Raw genomic sequence first — 18,631 nt, 5'->3', positions numbered from 1 at the left:
AGAGAGGAGGGGGCGGGCGGCGCGAGGGAGAGAGGAGGGGGCGGGCGGCGCGGAGAGTTTTGGGTCGACGTGCGTTGGATACAAGGCTTGTCCGCCCTATGTCCACTAGGCGGACAGGTAATCCAAACGGACACGAAACGGATAAAATCGGTGTTCGTTTGGGTCCTTGCGTTGGAGTTGCTCTAAGCGGGTGAAAAGAGTCGTGGTTCGCATAATACTAGGATGTTTCGCTTGGTCAAACCATATATTCGTTTTTTAAACGTCCCAATTACCTAGCGGGCCACCCTATGTCGCCCGAAGCTACCATGATCCGTTGGAGTTGAAAAGAGCATAATATGAAGAAACTTGATGGCTCAACAACAACATATTAGCCATAATATGTGTACAAAGGGTGGATAGAGGATTGTAAAACAACGGCTTGAGTTCTTGAGGAGTAATATTGGAAAAGGCTAGCAAAGGGTGGAAACATACTGTTTGCATATGGTCATCATTCCATCAGCAACACAAGGCCTGAATTATTTTCCTCAAAAAAAAGGCCTGAATTATTGCACACAGAGCACATGCACCCATAGCAGATTCAGAGACACCAAGAACAGTACATTACTAAGGTGTACCATAAAAATTCCTCAACAAACAATTTATCATAACCTTGCCTATGATCCAAGACGTAAAAAGATTCTTGGCATGCAGGTAAGTTATTATCAACCTGCTGTAAACAGATCTGTAGTTCAAAAAAATATCATCAGCTCAGTTACTACATCCCATCATGGAGATTGATTACAATGTTCAACATGGAGCACCCATGACAAATAGCGTTGTAACCCTCCTGTAGTACCGCTGAATGTTGCTGAAATGCTGCCCGCTGAGAGATGCCCTTACTGACCCCTGCACAAAGCAAACACTCTTCGGTAAACAGATAGAAAAAATGTGATTCATACAACAAAGTTTACAAGTAACGCCGATTTCTGCCTGAAGGCTTTCATGGAGCATAGTGCTACAACGTTTACTCAACAAATTTAAGTATATAATACTGAATTAGGCTCCAAGACTATGTACTTTAGACTAGAGGCCCCATTAAAAGCTCTTGCAGACAATAGTTTCGCAAAGTGCAAACAGCATCACAAAAACAGTATACAGTAAGTACCTCCTACTAAAATGAAATGAGTTCTCACTCTGATGTGATGTGCTAATCACATAAATGGTATGCCTTGTAAGAAATTAGTCTGCTCAACATACTCGACTTTCTATATCAGTAAATGCTAGCGGTTTGCCTATTTTACTCCTCATGCCCAATGCAGTATTACGTATCTGACAGAAATACTAAGTTACATAGATATGGAGCCACAGCACGGTGCCCCCAATCTGAGGCAGTACAGACCTAACAACATATATACAACATCGCAGTACAATGATTGCACCTGTGTGGTGATATTGTCATCAATGGGTTTGAAAATGAATTATTTGCCTCCGTTCTCTAATTATCTCAAGCATGTGATCAGTGCAGTAACATGTGTCATAAACTTTTCCATGATGATGCATCAGATATGAATAACCAATAACCACAATAATGTGAATACAGATGTGAAAGCTCTAGAAACCATGCAATAACCTAACCGTAAGCAATCAGATAATGTTATTGTATCATACTTGTCCTGTGTATTACTGTCAGTGCGTGGCCTATATTTGAATCTTTACCGTTTCCATTTGGATTCTCCTCCGATTTAGTTCATCCAGTAACTCGACATATATATGCTGCACTAGCTATATCATCTAACTGATCACAGTTACAACCTCAAGGCAATCCTAGGGGTAGCAATTTAAATTGTACCATCCATCATCCATGACCCAACTGCTTGATCAGGAAGCAATGTAGTTGCACCAGGCAAGGTGCTAAGAAGAAAGTTGGCATGGACTAATTCAGCTGGTCTTTTCAGTTAGTGCAGTTGATTGCGGGAATTGGTTTTGAAAAGTACTCCCTCCGTCCCATAATATAAGGGGTAATTGCATCCAATATACTTAAATTAACCTCTTCGTGCCAAAATAGGACAGTGCAATGTCAGATTTGTTTTTCCAATTTTACCAGGATATTAGTTTTACTTTGTTTAGCATGTATTCTCTGAAACGATAGTAAATGAGAAATGGCAGCCCAGCAGAATTAAGATTATACATGTCTCATACAACTCATAAGTAGATGTTGTGCACTATGAGATTCAGTATGCTGATGTTGTCATAAGGAAACGGGAGAGTTCATACTGGTTCATATGTGCGTCCTTGACAGTTGATATGGTTCATCACTCATTACTTCATTACCATATACTATCACATTCTACATTTGCATTGCACATGACCGGATGAATTCTATAGAGTTGATCTAACACTTCCAGTTAAATATCAGAGGTTTATGCCGTATGCTCAACGCTGATGCAAACAAACAAAGGGGACTTACACATTAAGCCAACATTCAAGGGTTAAATGTCAGAGGTTAACTATGTCAACTAACTGACTAACACAACATCAATAAAGTTACTTTCATATCAAGTAATGTTGAACTTATAAACGAAGCCAACATTCAAGGGTTAAAACGATCTTTTGTTGATTAAAGTGATCAAACCTGTATTCCTTTTACTAGATTATTATAAGTTTGTGGATCATGGACTTCCAATTTTCTCGGTTTCTGATATGCATCACATCGGTGACGGGATTACCCAATACAGCATGACTGTCTCTGGATATCTAATCTGAGGCCAACCTAGTTCACTCTATCACAAAATCTTCTCCATGTTCAACAGCCCGTAGCTCTAAAGTAGTAAGCACCCATACCAAGCCCCAGGATAGTATAACCGATCTGCATCTCACGTTCTCACAATTTTGTAATCAATCACTCTGGCATTTCATCAAACACCTACCATGCGGAACCTAACCCACACGCCCTTATATACACAAGCAAAACCGCAACCGGCATTTCGTCGAGCACCTGGAGCGCACCACAGCCCACCGCAGCAACTCGCAACCATCACGACGAATGTTGTACTGTGCCAGAGAAGGTGGGGAGGGAGCGGCAGTGGCGGTGGCGCTGACCTGATCTTCTTGATGAGGATGTCGCGGAGGCTCTTGCCGAGCTCCTGGGAGCGGACGCGCGCCATGAGCGCCTTGCGCGCGAGCACGCGCTTCTCCGAGTTCTTGACGTGGTGCTCCGTCCGGCGCTTGATGAGCCGCTCGATGCCGCTGGACCGCATCTTGCGCTCCATCACCTGCAGCGCGCGCTCCAGGTTGCCGTCCCTCACCTGCACCACGATCCCCCGCGCCGCCTGCAGCTGCGCCTGCCCCCTCCCCGCCGCAGCCGCCGCCGGCCACAGCCCCCGCGCCGCTCGCGCCAGTGCCTGCATCGCGCCGTCGCTGCCCCGAACTATCGCTGCCTGAATGAAGCGTTGAGATTCGGGACGCCTCGCTCTCGCTCTCGGTCGACCGTCTGTTTCTTCCGATGTTTTTGTTTCACTCGGGCCCCTGCGCTCTTCTGAATTTGCATTTCTGGCTTGTAGGGCGAAACGTCAGTGCCTGTGCCCCTCTCCCCGCCGCCGCCGCCGCCGCCGCCCGCCCCGACGGGAGCAGAGCGCCGCCGCCGTTTACCCCGCCCACGGTAAGACTCTCTCTCGATCTCATTGTGATTTCTTTAGGAGAACATTTCTTGTTTGTTTTCTTGCGTAGAACAGTTCTTGCCTACTCATTGTGACCTCAAGGGGTTTCCCAGTTCAGTTTGGAATTCAGCCCTGTCTTAGCTTTAATTGAGGCCCTTTTGATATTGAATATACCGGTGAGAATTTTTTGTGTCTTTATTGATTTCTTGTAGAAGTAAAACTTCTTGATTAAAGCAATTTCCAACACTTTGGCCACACCCATGTTTATATGCTATGGAAGAAAAGAATGGTGGCATTCAAAGGACAACATGCCTACCTGATACAATCTTCCTATAGTAAAATTGTCATTTCCTGCTTGTGGTGTTGTAAGCAAGTTCTGCAAGTCTCAAATGATAAGACAGCTTCATCAGTGTTTGTGACCACACCGGTGGACTTAGCTCAACTTCCAGTTATGGTTTCTTCAGAACATTCCTTGGTTGTTATCTTGCGTAGAAGAATTCTTGCTTACTCATTGTGATCTCCTGGGGTTTCCAAGTTCAGTCTGTAATTCAACCCTGGATATGGCACCACAATATGTCTTAGCTTTGAATGAGGGCCTTTTGGTATTCAATATATTGGTGGAATTTTTTGTATCTTTACTGATTTCTGTAGAAGCAAAATACTTATTGATTAAAGCGATTTCCAACACTTTGACTACTCCCAACTTTATATGCCATGGAACGGAAGAAAAGGATGGTGGCATTCAAAGGACAACATGCCTACCTGATACAATCTTCCTAAAGTAAAATTTTCATTTCCTGCTTGTGGTATTGTTAGGGAGTTCTGCAAGTCTCAAATGAGAAAACATCCATGCTGGATTTGTTTTGATGTTCCTTCAAAAATGTTTGCCCGGATTAGTAACTCCTTTATGTCCATATTTAGTAGTATCATTTTCAGATTTTCTCCTCAGTATGGTCCTTGGAGTATGTCAACTTGCTTAAATGGTTTGCGGTTAGTCTTGATTAAACGCTTTAGGAAGAAAAGGCTGAAAGTGGGACACTGGGACCAACCAACTTTCTGTTATGGACTCTTACCGAATGTTATACACTTATACTGTGTGCTGACATATCAGTAACCTTCAGGCTGCGTACTAAAAATTCTTCAGTTTCAGCCATAACGTTTTGAATTGATTACTATTTACTGGATCACTTTGTCACTTTCTCAACTGCTGAAATTGTTACTTCAAGAATAATGAACTATGATGATGTGAACTGTAACATGCTTTCCCTGGATTCAACTGATCATAACCATCGAACTTGGATGCCCTTTTTATGATACATTATACATGTGTACGCATTCTTGGATTTAGAATCTGAAACATATGGAGTACCTTTTTTGCTGTGTACTCGCTATAACCATTCACAATTTTCTGAAACATTGCATGTGTTCTTGCCTAACTCCCTTTTCCTATTTTCTGGCTTATGCAGATCAGCTTAACTAACTGACATGGTTATCCCTGCACCAGCTAGGGCGCCTGCAATCACCAAGTTCCTGAAGCCCTATGTTCTGAAGATGCACTTCACAAACAACTTTGTGACGGCCCAGGTCATCCACACCCCATCGGCGACCATCGCATGCGCAGCGAGCTCACAGGAGAAGATCCTGAGGCCAAGCATGGAGTCGACGCGGGATGTGGCTGCGGCGGCCAAGATCGGGAAGCTGCTTGGCGAGCGCCTGCTGTTCAGGGGCATCCCCGCGGTGTCCGTCTCCATGTCGAGAGACCAGACGTACCACGGCAAGGTCAAGGCCGTCATCGATTCTCTCACGGCCACCGGCGTGAAGCTGCTGTGAACGGTGGTAGCCGATCATCAGTAGCTGATTTCCACCGGCTGTTTAGTCCTGACATATGGCAGTTGTTCTTGAAGTGAAGTGCAGATAAATAGTGCCTTCAGGCTTATGATGTTTTCAGTTTAGCTTCCCCGTGTCGATTTCGACTTCTCGAACCTGTAACTGTCCCAGGCAACACAATACAGATCGACATGTTACTTTTGAAACACCTGCGCTGGGAATAATACTGTTACTTGGGAATCACGTTGTTGGATTCCAAGTCTTGAGACTTTTCAGGTCAAGTCTCCCATGCCAAATATAGTATGAGACCCTGAAACTTGGCTACCACGGAATAACATAAGAAGTACAGTCAGCTCGCACTCACAAGGAAAGTTAAAGAAAAGAAAAGGCAGGGGCCAGTCCAAGAAACGTCAAACTTCCTTTTGTCTAATGGTGCATCAGCTCACACCTGCCGTGCCCCCTATATAAATGGGGTCCCGCGGAGGAAGTCAAAGAGGAAGGATCAACAGCGGTTTGGCCAAGTTCATCTTCATCGTACAGGTGAATCCAACAACTTCGAGTGAGTGGTGCTCCTGTTCTTCTCTTGGATGGTGTTCTTGCTCTGCTTTTGGGCATGCCTGTTTCTCATTTGGTTTTGATGATGCAGCTGGAGACAGAGAGAGAGAGAGAGGGGAGGCAGATGGAGCAGTTGATGGAACAGGAAGGGGATAACATGGTATTTCAAGCAGAATCTGCACTTCTCCCTTTTCTTGTTTGTTTAGGTGTTTCTAGTCTCGATTCATCAGTTCGGATGGCAGTGACCCTCGAAACTCGTCTCTCAGTCTTTACTAGGAAATTCCAGTTTGGTTGTCTTGTGATCTTTTTTACTCCTCTGAATTTTCTCTTTTGCCTGTTGGTTTTGTTGTACTGCATGCGCTTAGCCCCTAATCTTTCAGCTTGGTTAGTCATGACTGGTGTTTATCTTCTTAGGGTCTAGCTGGGGTGGGCATGATGCCACAACATGGTCCTGCTGGGGATGGTGAAGAAACAGACCCCACAGTCAGTTCTCCAAACTATCAGCAGTAAGAAAATTATCAGCAGCAAGAAGCTTTGCTGATTCTGCTTCTTGCTGCAGCAATACTATGAAAATAGGCTGAAGATGCTCGATTCGCTTAGAAGCGCGGGCGTCGACCCCTATCCGCACAAGTTCGAGGTCGCGATCTCCATCGCGGACTATGTGGCCAAGTACAGCAGCTTGGGTGCTGGTGAACATCTGCTGACTGTCACTGAAAGCCTGGCTGGTATTGATTATTTCCATGTGAAAGTAACTGTAGTTAGCACTGCCAAAGTTTACTGCTTCCTGAAATTATTTGTTTGTGCCTGCAAGGGAGGGTCATGAGCAAGAGAGTTTCCTCATCCAAGCTCTTCTTTTATGATCTCTATGGCGATGGGGTGAAGGTTCAGGTCATGGCTGGGGCCAGGTATCAGTTGCATTGTTTGGATCAAGATGACGAAATTAGCATATCAGATGCATTTTGTTTGTCATTTATAATACCTTTTCTTTATATATTTTTTCCATTACCAAAATATATGAAGTGATTTCTAGTCTCTTATCTCTCTGTTAGCTGCTCAGAGGTGGCCGAAACTGAATTCTACAAGTGCCACAGTGTTGTGAAGCGGGGTGATATTGTCGGTATAATTGGATACCCAGGTTAGTAAACTTGTGTGCTTGTCCAATTTAGCAGTTCCTCGTTGAGGATTATATCTTTTCTGTGTCTGAAAGTCCGAACAATGTTAGAGAAGTCCGTGAAATTGACACTTGATGCCTTTTCTTTCAGCTATTTTTTCCTGGCATGGTAACACTTTATTTTGACATCCATATCAGGTAGGAGTAGCAGGGGTGAACTTAGCATATTTGCCAGAAATTTAATATTGCTCTCCCCATGCCTCCATATGCTACCGAACCAGAGAACCGGGCGTTGCACTGCTGTTGCTGGCAAGGTGAGATGGGATACTTAAACAGATATTTCTGATCTTGCCATATTTGTATCAGAAGTGACACCTAGAAAGCACAACAAATTACAACACCACCATCGATGACAAGCAACGAAAATCATAAACGATCAAATAAACAAATCTACTCTAGGAGTTATCCTTAGATATTTCACTGAGCACTCATGCTGCTTTAATGATAGAACATGTGGCAGACCATGTAAAAAAACATATTAGCGAAATTGCTCCCATACTTCTCCAGAAGTAGAATGGCGTGAATATAAAGTCGGCCAAGGGGCTGATTTGCACAAATTAGTTGTGCACACTTCGGAATTTTTGTAAATTCCTCTTGGGGGGAGTACCGTCCTGTCATGCCACATCATTTTCAGAATTTAAATTATTTATGAGATAATTTAGATAATATTTTTGATCTGTACATGTTTTCTGATCACACTGCATTGTCAGTCATACAGGTATGTTGCTCACTAAGGCACATAAAAGAGGACAGATAAGAAAACGCAGTCCACTTTTACCTGAAAAATATCAATGTTGGATCCATCTATCTCAAGTTTAAATTCCTTGGAAATTAGAGCATGTTATCCATGTGACCATGATATTCTACCTAGACATCTGTAAAATAGATAGATACACCCTTTCAATACAAGATGTTAAAGTGTTTTATTATTTTACAGACAACAAGAGCAAAAGCTGGTGCTGATTGTTGGGTTCCAGGAATAGGAAGGAACACTGAAGCTTATGTTTTAAAGGACCAGGTTAGTGTCACCATGACCCCTTGACCGCCAAAACTCAGTTGATATGAGAATTTAATGATGTGTTCGAGCCACACTCTATACAGTCAGTCATCAATGTTGAAAACTTGATATTAGTGCCCAGTAATGCTTTAATAGGTGGATATTATATAAATACTTTCATATCATCAATTGCTGGGGTGCATACAGATACAGTGCTTCAATTTTCTTGTTCTTTGTGATACCTTTAAAAAAAATTAGAACAGTTTGTGTTTTGTCACTCAAGAGGTTATTTCTGTGTTAAAAAACGTCGACCAGTTTTGAATGTTAGATCATAATTTCCTAGCTAGTTCCAACGATTTATCATCTATTTACAGGAAACTCGCTACCGCCAGAGATATCTCGACCTCATGGTAAACCATCAAGTGAGACATATCTTTAGAACACGATCCAGGGTCATTTCCTTCATCAGAAGGTTCCTTGATGAACGCAACTTTTTGGAGGTGGGTCCTGAACCATTATGCATTCTCTTTGAAGCGCTTATTTAACAGAAGAGAAGTCATTATCTTATTTGGTTAAATGGTTTCCCATCTTTGTCATTTTCCAGGTTGAGACACCAATGATGAACTTGATTCCCGGGGGGGCATCTGCAAAACCTTTTGTTACACATCACAACGAACTAAACATGGATCTGTACATGAGAATTGCTCCTGAACTCCATCTGAAGCAGTTGGTTGTGGGTGGCTTGGACCGTGTTTATGAGATTGGAAAGCAATTCAGGAATGAAGGGTTTGATTTAACTCACAGTCCTGAATTTACAGGATGTGAATTCTATATGGCTTATGCAGACTACAATGACCTGATGGAGCTTACTGAAACCATTTTGTCGGGTACGTACTTATTTTAGCAACACATAGTTCTGGCTCATGTTTACAGGCCAGGCAGACCATGCCAAATGTTAGGTGTTGCACTTAGGCTAGCAAGTACTCCCTCCGTTTTTATTTAGTTCGCATATTAGTTTTGGTCAAAGTCAAGCTTTGTAAACTTTGACTTAGTTTATAAAAAAAATATTAACATATATAATAACAAATCAATACCATTAGATTCATTATTGAATGTACTTTCACATCATATAGATTTGTTATGGTAAATGTTTATATATTTTTCTATAAACTTGGTTAAACTTTGCAAAGTTTGACTTCAGTCAAACCTAATATGCAGACTAAATAAAAACGGAGGGAGTACTACCCAAGTGATGCATTCATGGACCACTGGAATCAGTTTTTTTTTCAATTGATTGCATGGATGGGCTAGAAAAGCCGTCGTATGAAATGTCTGCCAAATTGTGTCGAAAATGTTTGTGTATCTAAGTTTTGGTAACTATGACAGGTATGGTGAGGGAGCTGACTGGTGGTACTAGGATAAAATACCATGCGAATGGAGCTGATAACCCTCCCATAGAGATCGATTTCACACCTCCTTACAGGTAGTAGATATGGTCTCTGAACATCATGACTGCACCTGTGAAATATGATTTGATATTATCTAAGTTGTTTGCTCACTTGGGTTGTTTGGTGCTTCAATGTCATTGTAGGAGGATAGATATGATGCAGGAACTGAAATCTATCGCTGGGCTTGACATTCCATCAGATTTGTCAAGCGACGAGGCTAACAAATACCTCGCGGCAACGTGTGAGAAGTATGGAATCAAATGCTCGCCGCCTCAAACAACAGCACGGTTGCTTGACAAGGTTTCATTCCTGTCTCTTGGATGCCAGCCTTTGTTAGAACTACTTGTTAGTTTTATATTAGTCTTGAGTTGTGACCATATATGGTACCCACTCCGAATACTGATCATATTTCTCATAAGTATATCATGAGGAGGCAAGGCGATCAATATATGTTCTTTACTTTCAAGAATGTAACAAGTTGGTCTAATATTCCTCAAAAAAACTTGGCTTGTTTAACTTATCTTGCAACTTATGATTTCTCTGTTCACCGTAGTTTATCATAATCTATTAAGGCAAACATTCCATAACGTCTATTGAGCATACTAGTTTCTTCTATACCAGATTACTGGGCATTTCCTGGAGGCCACATGTGTGAACCCAACTTTTATCATCAACCATCCAGAGATAATGAGCCCACTGGCCAAATGGCACAGGACTCAGCCAGGACTGACAGAAAGATTTGAGTTATTCATCAACAAGCATGAGGTAAATTCTGCTATTCTGCAACACTATGCGTCAGTGCTGCACATTCCCCCCTAATTTGTAAAGCATAATTCGGTACTTTTGTATCCTCTTGATAGGTATGCAATGCCTACACCGAGTTGAATGATCCATTGGTGCAAAGACATCGATTTGAAGAGCAGCTGAGGGTATGTAACCAGAAACCGAAACTTTCTGCTGAAACTTTAGATTAAATTTCTAGAGCCACGTTTTTCTGAAAACCTGCGTGCCATTCTGTGAAACCTTGCTCTCCCCAGAGCCGGCAATCGGGAGACGACGAAGCGATGGCGCTCGATGAAGCGTTCTGCACTGCTCTCGAGTATGGTTTGCCACCAACGGGCGGTTGGGGGATGGGAATTGATCGGATCGCAATGCTTCTGACGGACTCGCAGAACATCAAGGTTTGTGCAACACCCCTACCCCCTCTTTGTAGTTCTTTTCTTTTGCACGACACAGCATTTCTCTGCCCAGCGACTTACTGTTTTTTGTGAATTTTCAGGAGGTTCTTCTATTCCCAACAATGAAGCCCCAACTACCTGGTTAGTAGGAAACCGCTGTTTAGATTGAAGAGGGACAACAAACAACAGTATTACATGTATTACATAATTAAGAAACATCAAACATGCATGGTTTCACACGAGTGTTATATCATTGTTGAAGACTGCTACTTGGAGTGTTTGATATTTGTGGATTCGTGTTTGATTTGGAGTTGGAGTGGATCCATTGGCTATTGAGTTACTCAGAGAGACACGGAGTTGTCCATGTTTAAGCGCAGACCAAGAGTATGAGCTTGCATAGGCTGGATGCACCTTCAAAGGACACCGGACTTGTAACACCCATCTCCAGTATGGGAAAAAACTTTTCTTTATGTATGTGGGATCACATCCTCGGCCTACTTTCTTTCTCACAGCCTGTCACACATTTCATTAGAGGTAAATCATTAAAAAAATTGAAGTTTCCAATTTCCCGGCTTACCCAGATCAGCTTAACTAGGAGTAAATTGCCAAAAAAATACCACAATTGCCGAAAACATCGATTTGGAGTAATTTTGTTTGCTGAAAACACTAAAAACAACGTTTGACCATATTTTGACACAAAACTGACAGTGGGCCCATCCATCACATCAGGGCCACGTGGTCTAGGAGGCTGCTAGTACCAATCAACGCGGGAAATCAGTCGGGTTGACGGCCGTCCAATCGCGCTGATCTGGATGAATCCTGTGCATTGATTTTGGTCAATGCACACTGATAGAACCCCTGCTTCGTTCTCTTCCCCACACACATCGCCTCAACGCACATACAGCCAGCGCCCTCCTCTCGCCGCGGCACAACATGGTCGACGCTTCAGTGCAGCGTCGCCGCGCCCTCCTCTCGCCGTCTGCACAACATGGTCGACGCTTCAGTGCAGCGTCGCCGCGCCCTCCCTGCAGCACCGCCGGCAACGCCGCGCTTCAGTGCAGTGTTGGTGCCCAGACTCGTCGCGCCTCCCTGCAGCACTGTCGTCGCCGCTCGGACTCGCTGCGCCCTCCCTGCAGCACTGTCGACGCCGTACGCTTTAGTATAGCGCGGCCGCGCGCTTCAATCTAGCAGTGTCGCCCCGACTCGCCGCGCCGCCCCTGTAGCACTGCCGGCGCCACGTGCTTCAATGCGGAGTCGCTGCGCCCTCCCTTGTAACACCGTCGGCGAATGTACGTAGCGCCGCCGCCCTGACTCGCCGCGCCGTCCCAGCAGCACCGCCGGCGCCACGCGCTTCAATTCAGAGTCACCGCGCCTCGTTCTGCTGCACCGTCGCTCCATGCGCTTCAACGCAGCGTCGTAGCACAAGGACGGATGATGCCTCGCTGCTTCCGGCGGCGGCTCGCAGCATTGGCGAGCCCTCGCTGCTTCCGACGAGGGCTGCAGCCGGATCGCAACATAGGCGTTGCCGAGCAGCCGGGATTGCAGCAACGGGTTGCGGCGATGGTGTGGACAGTCGGAGCTTGCTGCGTCGTCTCTCTCGCAGTTCTCCGTTGCTGCGCCGGTGGAGTTAGATGGGGACGGCAGAGAGAGATTTGCGGTGGGTAGAGAAAGAATCAGAACTTCACAAGAGAACAGTCCAGAACGAAGGGATAAGGTTCAAAGGTTGTGAGGTGTGGGCACACTAGCCACGCGTGATGAGGGTACGTGGCTGCCGAACAAAGCGGTTGATCTTTCAACAAAATCAATCGGTTGATTTTACTCATTTCCCTTAGGATAACAGTTGGGGGAGACACGGCTCGCTCCGGCGGATGCGTCGAGGCAATACACGGCTCGCTCTGTGTATAACAGGCTATGCCAAGATTGGAGAGGGTGCCTTATGCTTTTTGTATATGGAGGAGTTGGCGTCTTTGAAATGCAAGATTCGTGCTTGGCTGACTGTCCAACACCGGATATGGACATCGGATCGCCGAGCAAGACATGGGCTGCAAGATCATCCGTCGGCTTGTTACACGTGCCTTCAAGAGGAAGACAATGCGGAGCACATTCACATCCAATGCTCATACGCTAGACAAGTGTGGCACAAATGCATCATTGGCCTCAACTTGGAGGTGGCTCACCCACAAGGACAAGATAATCTGATGGACTGGTGGCTACTCGCAAGACAAAATTTTACTCGAGCTGACAAGAGAGCCTTCGACACGGTTGTGACTGCAGTGGCTTGGTCGCTCTGGAAGCAAAGAAATACTAGGGTGTTCAACCGGGTAAACCAACAGAAAACGGTGGACGAGCTCCATAACCATATCATGTCTGAGATCAAAGAATGGAAAGATGCCGGGTTAGGTGCTGGTGCGTTAAATAGATTTGTGAGAGAGTAGGCTTTGTAATTGGAGTGGGTGTGGATGGTTTTTCCCTTTCTTTGTGTGATGTTCGCATCACACTCAACTTCTTATACATATTTCTGCTTTCTATAAAAATATGTTACGTTATGGGCGTGCTCTCGAAAAAAGAAACAGTTGGGGGAGACCGTCATGTTGCTGTCATATGGGGCCATCCATCATACACAGAAAAGGATAAAAAGAAGCTGAATAAGAAAAAAAATCTTTTATCTCCCCCACGAGGCCACGGGCCAACAGTTAACCTTATTACGTAAAAAGGAAAAAAAATGCGATTGGATCGGGAGGCAGCGCCTGGATCCGCTATCACGCACAGGAGGGCCGGCAGCCGCACCCGCCGGAGCCCCGCCGGCCGGCGAGCGCCGTCGCTCCGACGAGCTGCTTCCCCGTGCCCTCTTCCTTATCCTCCTATCATCTTCCCCCAATACCTAGCCTCTATGGCGCTCCGCCGCATGTCAACTCCGGCGTCTCCTCGGCCGCAGGAGCCTCCTAGCCAGACGCCTCTGCTTCACCTCTACAAAGCAACACCAGCAGGCAGCAGCGCCGCCGGCGCCTGCGGCCCGCAGCGGCGACTAGCAAGGAGGTCGTGGCCGGAGGCCATGGCATCCATGGCGGGGCTCGCCGGAGCGGGCTGTGGCGCGGAACCTTTGCAGGAGGTGATGGCCGCTCATGGCGCCCGCATCCACAAGGCTGGCAAAGAGCTCCGCCGGCTGGAGGCGTGCGCCCACCTGCCGGTGAGGCTCCTCGTGGTGCTGCTGTCGTCGATGGAGCGCACGCGCGAGGAGACCGCCGTCGACGTGGTGCGTTGGCAGGACGGAGGAGCGCGCCGTGGGCAGCCTGGAGCATGAACGGAAGCTCGCGGCGGCGGCGGTCTTCGGCACCGTCCACGATAGGAGCTGGAGCGGCGGCCGGATCGAGCACAGCTGCACAGGAGGGCGCGGGGCGAGACGAGCAAGGTGGGGTGGGAGGGTCAGCGGTGGTACGGCGCTCCGGTGGCGAGCTCGCCGGCGGGAGCAGCTCCGGTGGTCCGCGGTCGAGAGCGCTGCGAGCGACCGAGGGTGGGTGGCGGACGCGCTGCACACAAAATTAATGCTCAATAAAAAATGCACGGGTGAAATTTGAGTCCTGACAAGTGGGCCCTTTGTGAGCTAAACGTCCAGCAAACGGCGTTAATTTTTTGTGCCACGTCAGCCTTGGCGGCAGACCCAGCCTGCCATATTTCGCTTTTTTTTTGAACAAAGCAAGGCACCGACAGGTGCCCAATTCCATTGACAGCTTATAGTATCATTACAAGAGAGGATACAATATCGAGAAGATTAGTAAGAGAGAGAACAGCCATATGAGAGAAGCTGGATGGAAGAAGCAAAGAAAGGCTGAGCACAACTCAACCAGATGAACAACATGCACTAAGAGAGGACTAATACAGCTATGCCATAAGCCAGCAGAGAGTAGAAGATGAAGTAGACAGCGGCCTCACACCAATTTGCAAGAGAAGATGCAGCAGAAAAAGGAGTCCAACGAAGTCTCTTGCTACACCATATGAAGTTGGAAACATGCAAATTGGGAATTTGCACGAGTGGCCACAAATGCACAAAGTTGTTAGCTGCAAGAAAACCGTCAGGCTGCTAAAAGCAGTACACCTTATGTAACTGAAAACCTGTGAGATTAAAATCTGACAAAGAGGTTGCCACTGGACAGGAATCAGATGCATGAGAGTGAAAAGAACAAGCCAGAACAGGAGCATTAATAGACTGGTAAACTTGTTGAGCAAGATTATGAGCCACTCCATTCAAATTCCTAGAAATATGAAACACTTGCAAATTTATATTAGAAGTGGATTTAACAAAAGACGCCAATTCTTTTCTAATGTTCCAAGGAGCAGCAGAATGAGCAATATTCCTGGAAGCAACCACTGAGGCAAGAGGGAGACAATCAGTTAAAAAGATTGGGCACTGAACATTAAGACAGATTGCCAAATGAGCTGCACATGCGAGAGCAACAACTTCTGCTTGAAGAGGAGTTGAAGTTGGAGGCGCTGAAGCTTGAACCTGAATATTAAGTTCTCCCTGAGAGGAAGGAGGACAAAAGTAGACTCCTACACCTGTCCTCACTTGTCCTTGGGGAAGACCTGGAATTTTTGAAGATCTAAAAGTTGCATCTGAAAAGATTTTAGCTCCATTGATCGACAAATCAGATTTAATAGTTTGCCCTTGCTCGGGAATCTCATGTAAATCATGTTGAGTATTAGCGCAAAATTTATTGTTAGAAGGGAGCAAAGATTTTTCGCACGAAGCATAATCCATATTAGCAGCAACAATGTGAACTTGATAAGGAAGGTGCCTTTTACGTTCAAATAGGGAAATCATTTATAGCTTTCCAAATGCACCATAAAAAATTCAAAACATTTTGCAAAGAAGCATAGGGATGACCCATCGAAACAAGATGAACGAGAATAGAATGCATTGAGTCATGGCCCTGAATTAGAGTGTCAGATCTAAGAAACCAAGGAGAAGAAAACCAAGCTACTCTAGCAAAGTCACAAAGGAAAAAGAGGTGAATATCATCCTCCTGCTGAGCGGCGGTCAGTCAAGCATTTAGTGTCCTCAGCAAACAATTACTTAAAATCAGTATTTTTGACAAACTTTTATGAAAACAATGATTTTTTGCACTGCGCAACACAATTGTGGTGGTTTTGGCAATTTACTCCTTAACTACATACTCCCTCTCTAAAGAAATATAAGAGCGTTTAGATCACTAAAGTAGTGAACTAAACACTCTTATATTTGTTTACGGAGGGAGTAGCTGATATGGTTATCCCTGCGCCAACTAGGGCGCCTGCAATCACCAAGTTCCTGATGCCTTATGTTCTGAAGATGCACTTCACAAACAACTTTGTGAGCGCCCAGATCATCCACACGCCATCGGGCGACTATCGCGTGTGCAACGAGCTCACATGAGAAGATCTTGAGGCCGGGCATGGAGTAGAAGTAGGACGTGGCCAAGATCGGGTAGGTGCTCGGTGAGCGCCTGCTGTTCCGGGGCGTCCCCACGGTGTCTGTCTCCATGTGGAGAGACCAGACGTACCATGTCAAGGTCAAGGTTGTCATCGATTCTCTCACGGGCGCCGGCGTGAAGCTACTGTGAACGATGGCAGCTGATCATCAGTAGTCGGTTTTCATCGGTTGTTTAGTTCTAACATATGGCAGTTGTTCTTGAAGTGGAGTGCAGATAAATAGTTTCTTCATGCTTATGATGTCCCCATGGTGCAGACGGAGCAGTTGATGGAACAGGAAGGGGACAACATGGTATCACAATCAACATCTGCACTGCTCCTTTTTCTTGTTTATTTAGGTGTTTCTATAATCTCGAAACTCGTCTCTCAGTCCTTGCTAGGAGATTCCAGTTTGGTTGTCTTGTGATATTTTATTCCTCTGCTTGTTGGTTTAGTTGATTTTAGCTTGGCTTGGTCACAACCGGTGTTTATCTTCTTAAGATCTAGTTGGGGGTAGTATGCTGCCACAACAACATGGTCCTGCTAGGGATGGTGAAGAAATGGATCCCATGGTCATCTCTCCTAACTACTAGCGGTAAGAAAATTATCAGTGGTTCCTCTGGCTTGCCCTTGGAGGCGCAAAAAAAGTTCATGGTGGTTAGCTAAAGAAATGTCCTCCCATGCCATCTCTTGTAATTATTAGCCTTAAACGGAGGAGGTTTGGGAGTTGCAGCAAAAGCAATTGAAGAAAATTGCCTACAGATACCAGGTTTTCGGATGGTTGAATATTTGAGCAATTTTTCATTAAGTTCAATCCAAAAAAGGTAGTTAAAACGTGATAATCATAATAGAGATGATAATTGAATCAAGTAGCAAAGTGATGTAAGTAGTCATCCAATTGGGTACATGACAGACGAACACCATCCCCATATCAATAGATAAAAGTAGTAGACAGATGCAATCCCTAACAAGAGAGAGAGAGAGAGAGAGAGAGAGAGAGAGAGAAATATATATGTGTCGTTCGTCATGTTGCCGATGGGGTGGCCGACGTCAGGGAAGAAGTCTTTGTCTGGGAAGTCGTCTTGCTCAACCATGAAGGTGGAAAATCTAGCAGCCATGCTAGAGTGCTCCCCAAAAACCTGATTGCCTCTCTACCATACATGGGCACAAGAGACAGGGCTTTCGGTGGTCTACTGTCTCACTTTGTGTTGGGAATTAAGTGTCTTTCTACAGAAGAGGAGCGAACTTTCTTATAGACTATGGGAAGGGAAAGTGAAACTGAAACACTAATGGAGGGACGTAAGGGGAACAGTCACAACTAAAGAAAAAAGTTACAACTTCTTTCTTTTTTGAGTAATCGATAAGAGCGCTACATTTTCATTGAAAAGAGGGAATAATGCACAGAGTGACATGTTTACGGAGGGTACATGCCAGAAACCCCAAAACAAAATAAAATAGACCGCCTGCCAACTTCTCATAGTTCCGGATCACGCGAGGGCTAAATGCTAAAGTCCATTATAGAATGTCCTCATAATCCATGTGAGCGACCTCGATGTAAGTCATCCTCTTGCCGTAAAAAGTGTGGCGGTTCCTCTCCTTCCATGCATTCCACATGACGTATATGAGAAAGCTGCTAAGATTGGCCTGGGAGTCGCTGAGCCCGCCATCCCACCAATCCTCAATTGAAGTATCTGATGTGCCAGGGAATGGCGTGGTGCCCACCAAGGAGAACACAAGCCGACGGGCGGCCAAGACGAGGGGGCAGTCCTTGCATAGGTGGGAGGCATTCTCAAGAGCCCGAAGACAGAACTGGCATATTGGGTCGTGTGGTCACCCTCTTAGAGCCAGACGATCCGCAGTCAGGATCCTATTATGGAGTAGGAGCCAAGAGAACAGTTTGCACTTCGACTCGACATGGGCCTCCCAAATCTTCGCAGGCGAGATTTTGCAGTGTGACCCCAAGAATTGCGTCATGGACTATTTCTCTCTGTGTGCACTAAAAGAGAAATCATTCCCTTACTGTTTCTGACAAACATCTCCAAAACCCAAGGGGGCAAGTCATTGCACCAACAATGTTCACTACAACAAAGGCTCTGACAAGTTATTGCTAACGAATTAAATTCTAGTTTTTCAACTGGACCTTTAACAACCTTTTTGGGTGTTGATACGTCTCCGTCGTATCTACAATTTTTGATTGTTCCATGCCAATATTATTGGGCGACGCTACGCGTCCGCCGGTGGATGTTAAGATTTTATCCGTCACCGCGATGGCCGTTGGATATCCGAGCTGATAGCCGTCTGATCTAGTGCCCGTTTTCCGCATGCCCACTCGTTATTCCCGCAACAAATGCTCTGTTGCAGAAACAACACTCCTG

General features: G+C 45.4%; 3 protein-coding genes, 2 non-coding genes and 1 pseudogene across 6 annotated transcripts; 5 read left to right on the top strand and 1 right to left on the bottom strand.

Annotated features, from left to right (window-relative positions):
• Positions 1-569: 569 nt before the first annotated feature.
• On the bottom strand, positions 570-3,437 carry LOC123087205 (uncharacterized). Its single transcript, XM_044509142.1, has 2 exons — positions 3,079-3,437; positions 570-885 (listed from the first exon to the last, which is right to left on the bottom strand). Exons 1-2 carry the CDS (start codon positions 3,384-3,386, stop codon positions 876-878), a joined length of 318 nt encoding a protein of 105 aa, XP_044365077.1. The 5' UTR covers positions 3,387-3,437; the 3' UTR covers positions 570-875.
• Positions 3,409-5,737, top strand: LOC123087204 (50S ribosomal protein L18). The gene is made up of 2 exons (XM_044509141.1): positions 3,409-3,637; positions 5,102-5,737. The coding sequence occupies exon 2, from the start codon at positions 5,121-5,123 to the stop codon at positions 5,463-5,465; it is 345 nt and encodes a 114-aa protein (XP_044365076.1). The 5' UTR covers positions 3,409-3,637; positions 5,102-5,120; the 3' UTR covers positions 5,466-5,737.
• LOC123089007 (small nucleolar RNA snoR104) lies at positions 3,923-4,040 on the top strand. The gene has a single exon (XR_006442203.1). It is a non-coding gene; the product is annotated as a small nucleolar RNA snoR104 (small nucleolar RNA).
• Positions 4,369-4,486, top strand: LOC123089008 (small nucleolar RNA snoR104). The gene has a single exon (XR_006442204.1). It is a non-coding gene; the product is annotated as a small nucleolar RNA snoR104 (small nucleolar RNA).
• Positions 5,738-5,771: 34 nt separating the features above from the next.
• LOC123087202 (lysine--tRNA ligase) lies at positions 5,772-11,297 on the top strand. Of its 2 annotated transcripts, none has more exons than XM_044509139.1 (16): positions 5,772-6,002; positions 6,109-6,177; positions 6,432-6,500; positions 6,577-6,742; positions 6,829-6,922; positions 7,067-7,152; positions 7,327-7,442; positions 8,126-8,206; positions 8,560-8,685; positions 8,790-9,072; positions 9,572-9,668; positions 9,777-9,933; positions 10,255-10,398; positions 10,494-10,562; positions 10,671-10,814; positions 10,913-11,297. In XM_044509139.1, the coding sequence occupies exons 1-16, from the start codon at positions 5,931-5,933 to the stop codon at positions 10,955-10,957; spliced, it is 1,818 nt and encodes a 605-aa protein (XP_044365074.1). In that variant the 5' UTR covers positions 5,772-5,930; the 3' UTR covers positions 10,958-11,297. The 2 variants fall into 2 exon arrangements, with proteins under 2 accessions (XP_044365074.1, XP_044365075.1); XM_044509140.1 differs by having other exon boundaries at positions 5,782-6,021.
• A 4,774-nt stretch (positions 11,298-16,071) lies between these two features.
• LOC123087201 (uncharacterized) lies at positions 16,072-16,408 on the top strand (annotated as a pseudogene).
• The last annotated feature ends 2,223 nt before the right edge of the window (positions 16,409-18,631 follow it).

The sequence above is a fragment of the Triticum aestivum genome, chromosome 4A (genome assembly GCF_018294505.1).
Source record: "Triticum aestivum cultivar Chinese Spring chromosome 4A, IWGSC CS RefSeq v2.1, whole genome shotgun sequence".
NCBI classification, from domain to species: domain Eukaryota; kingdom Viridiplantae; phylum Streptophyta; class Magnoliopsida; order Poales; family Poaceae; genus Triticum; species Triticum aestivum.
Note: the sequence above shows the minus strand (reverse complement) of the source record. Positions and strands in the feature narration are given on the sequence as shown.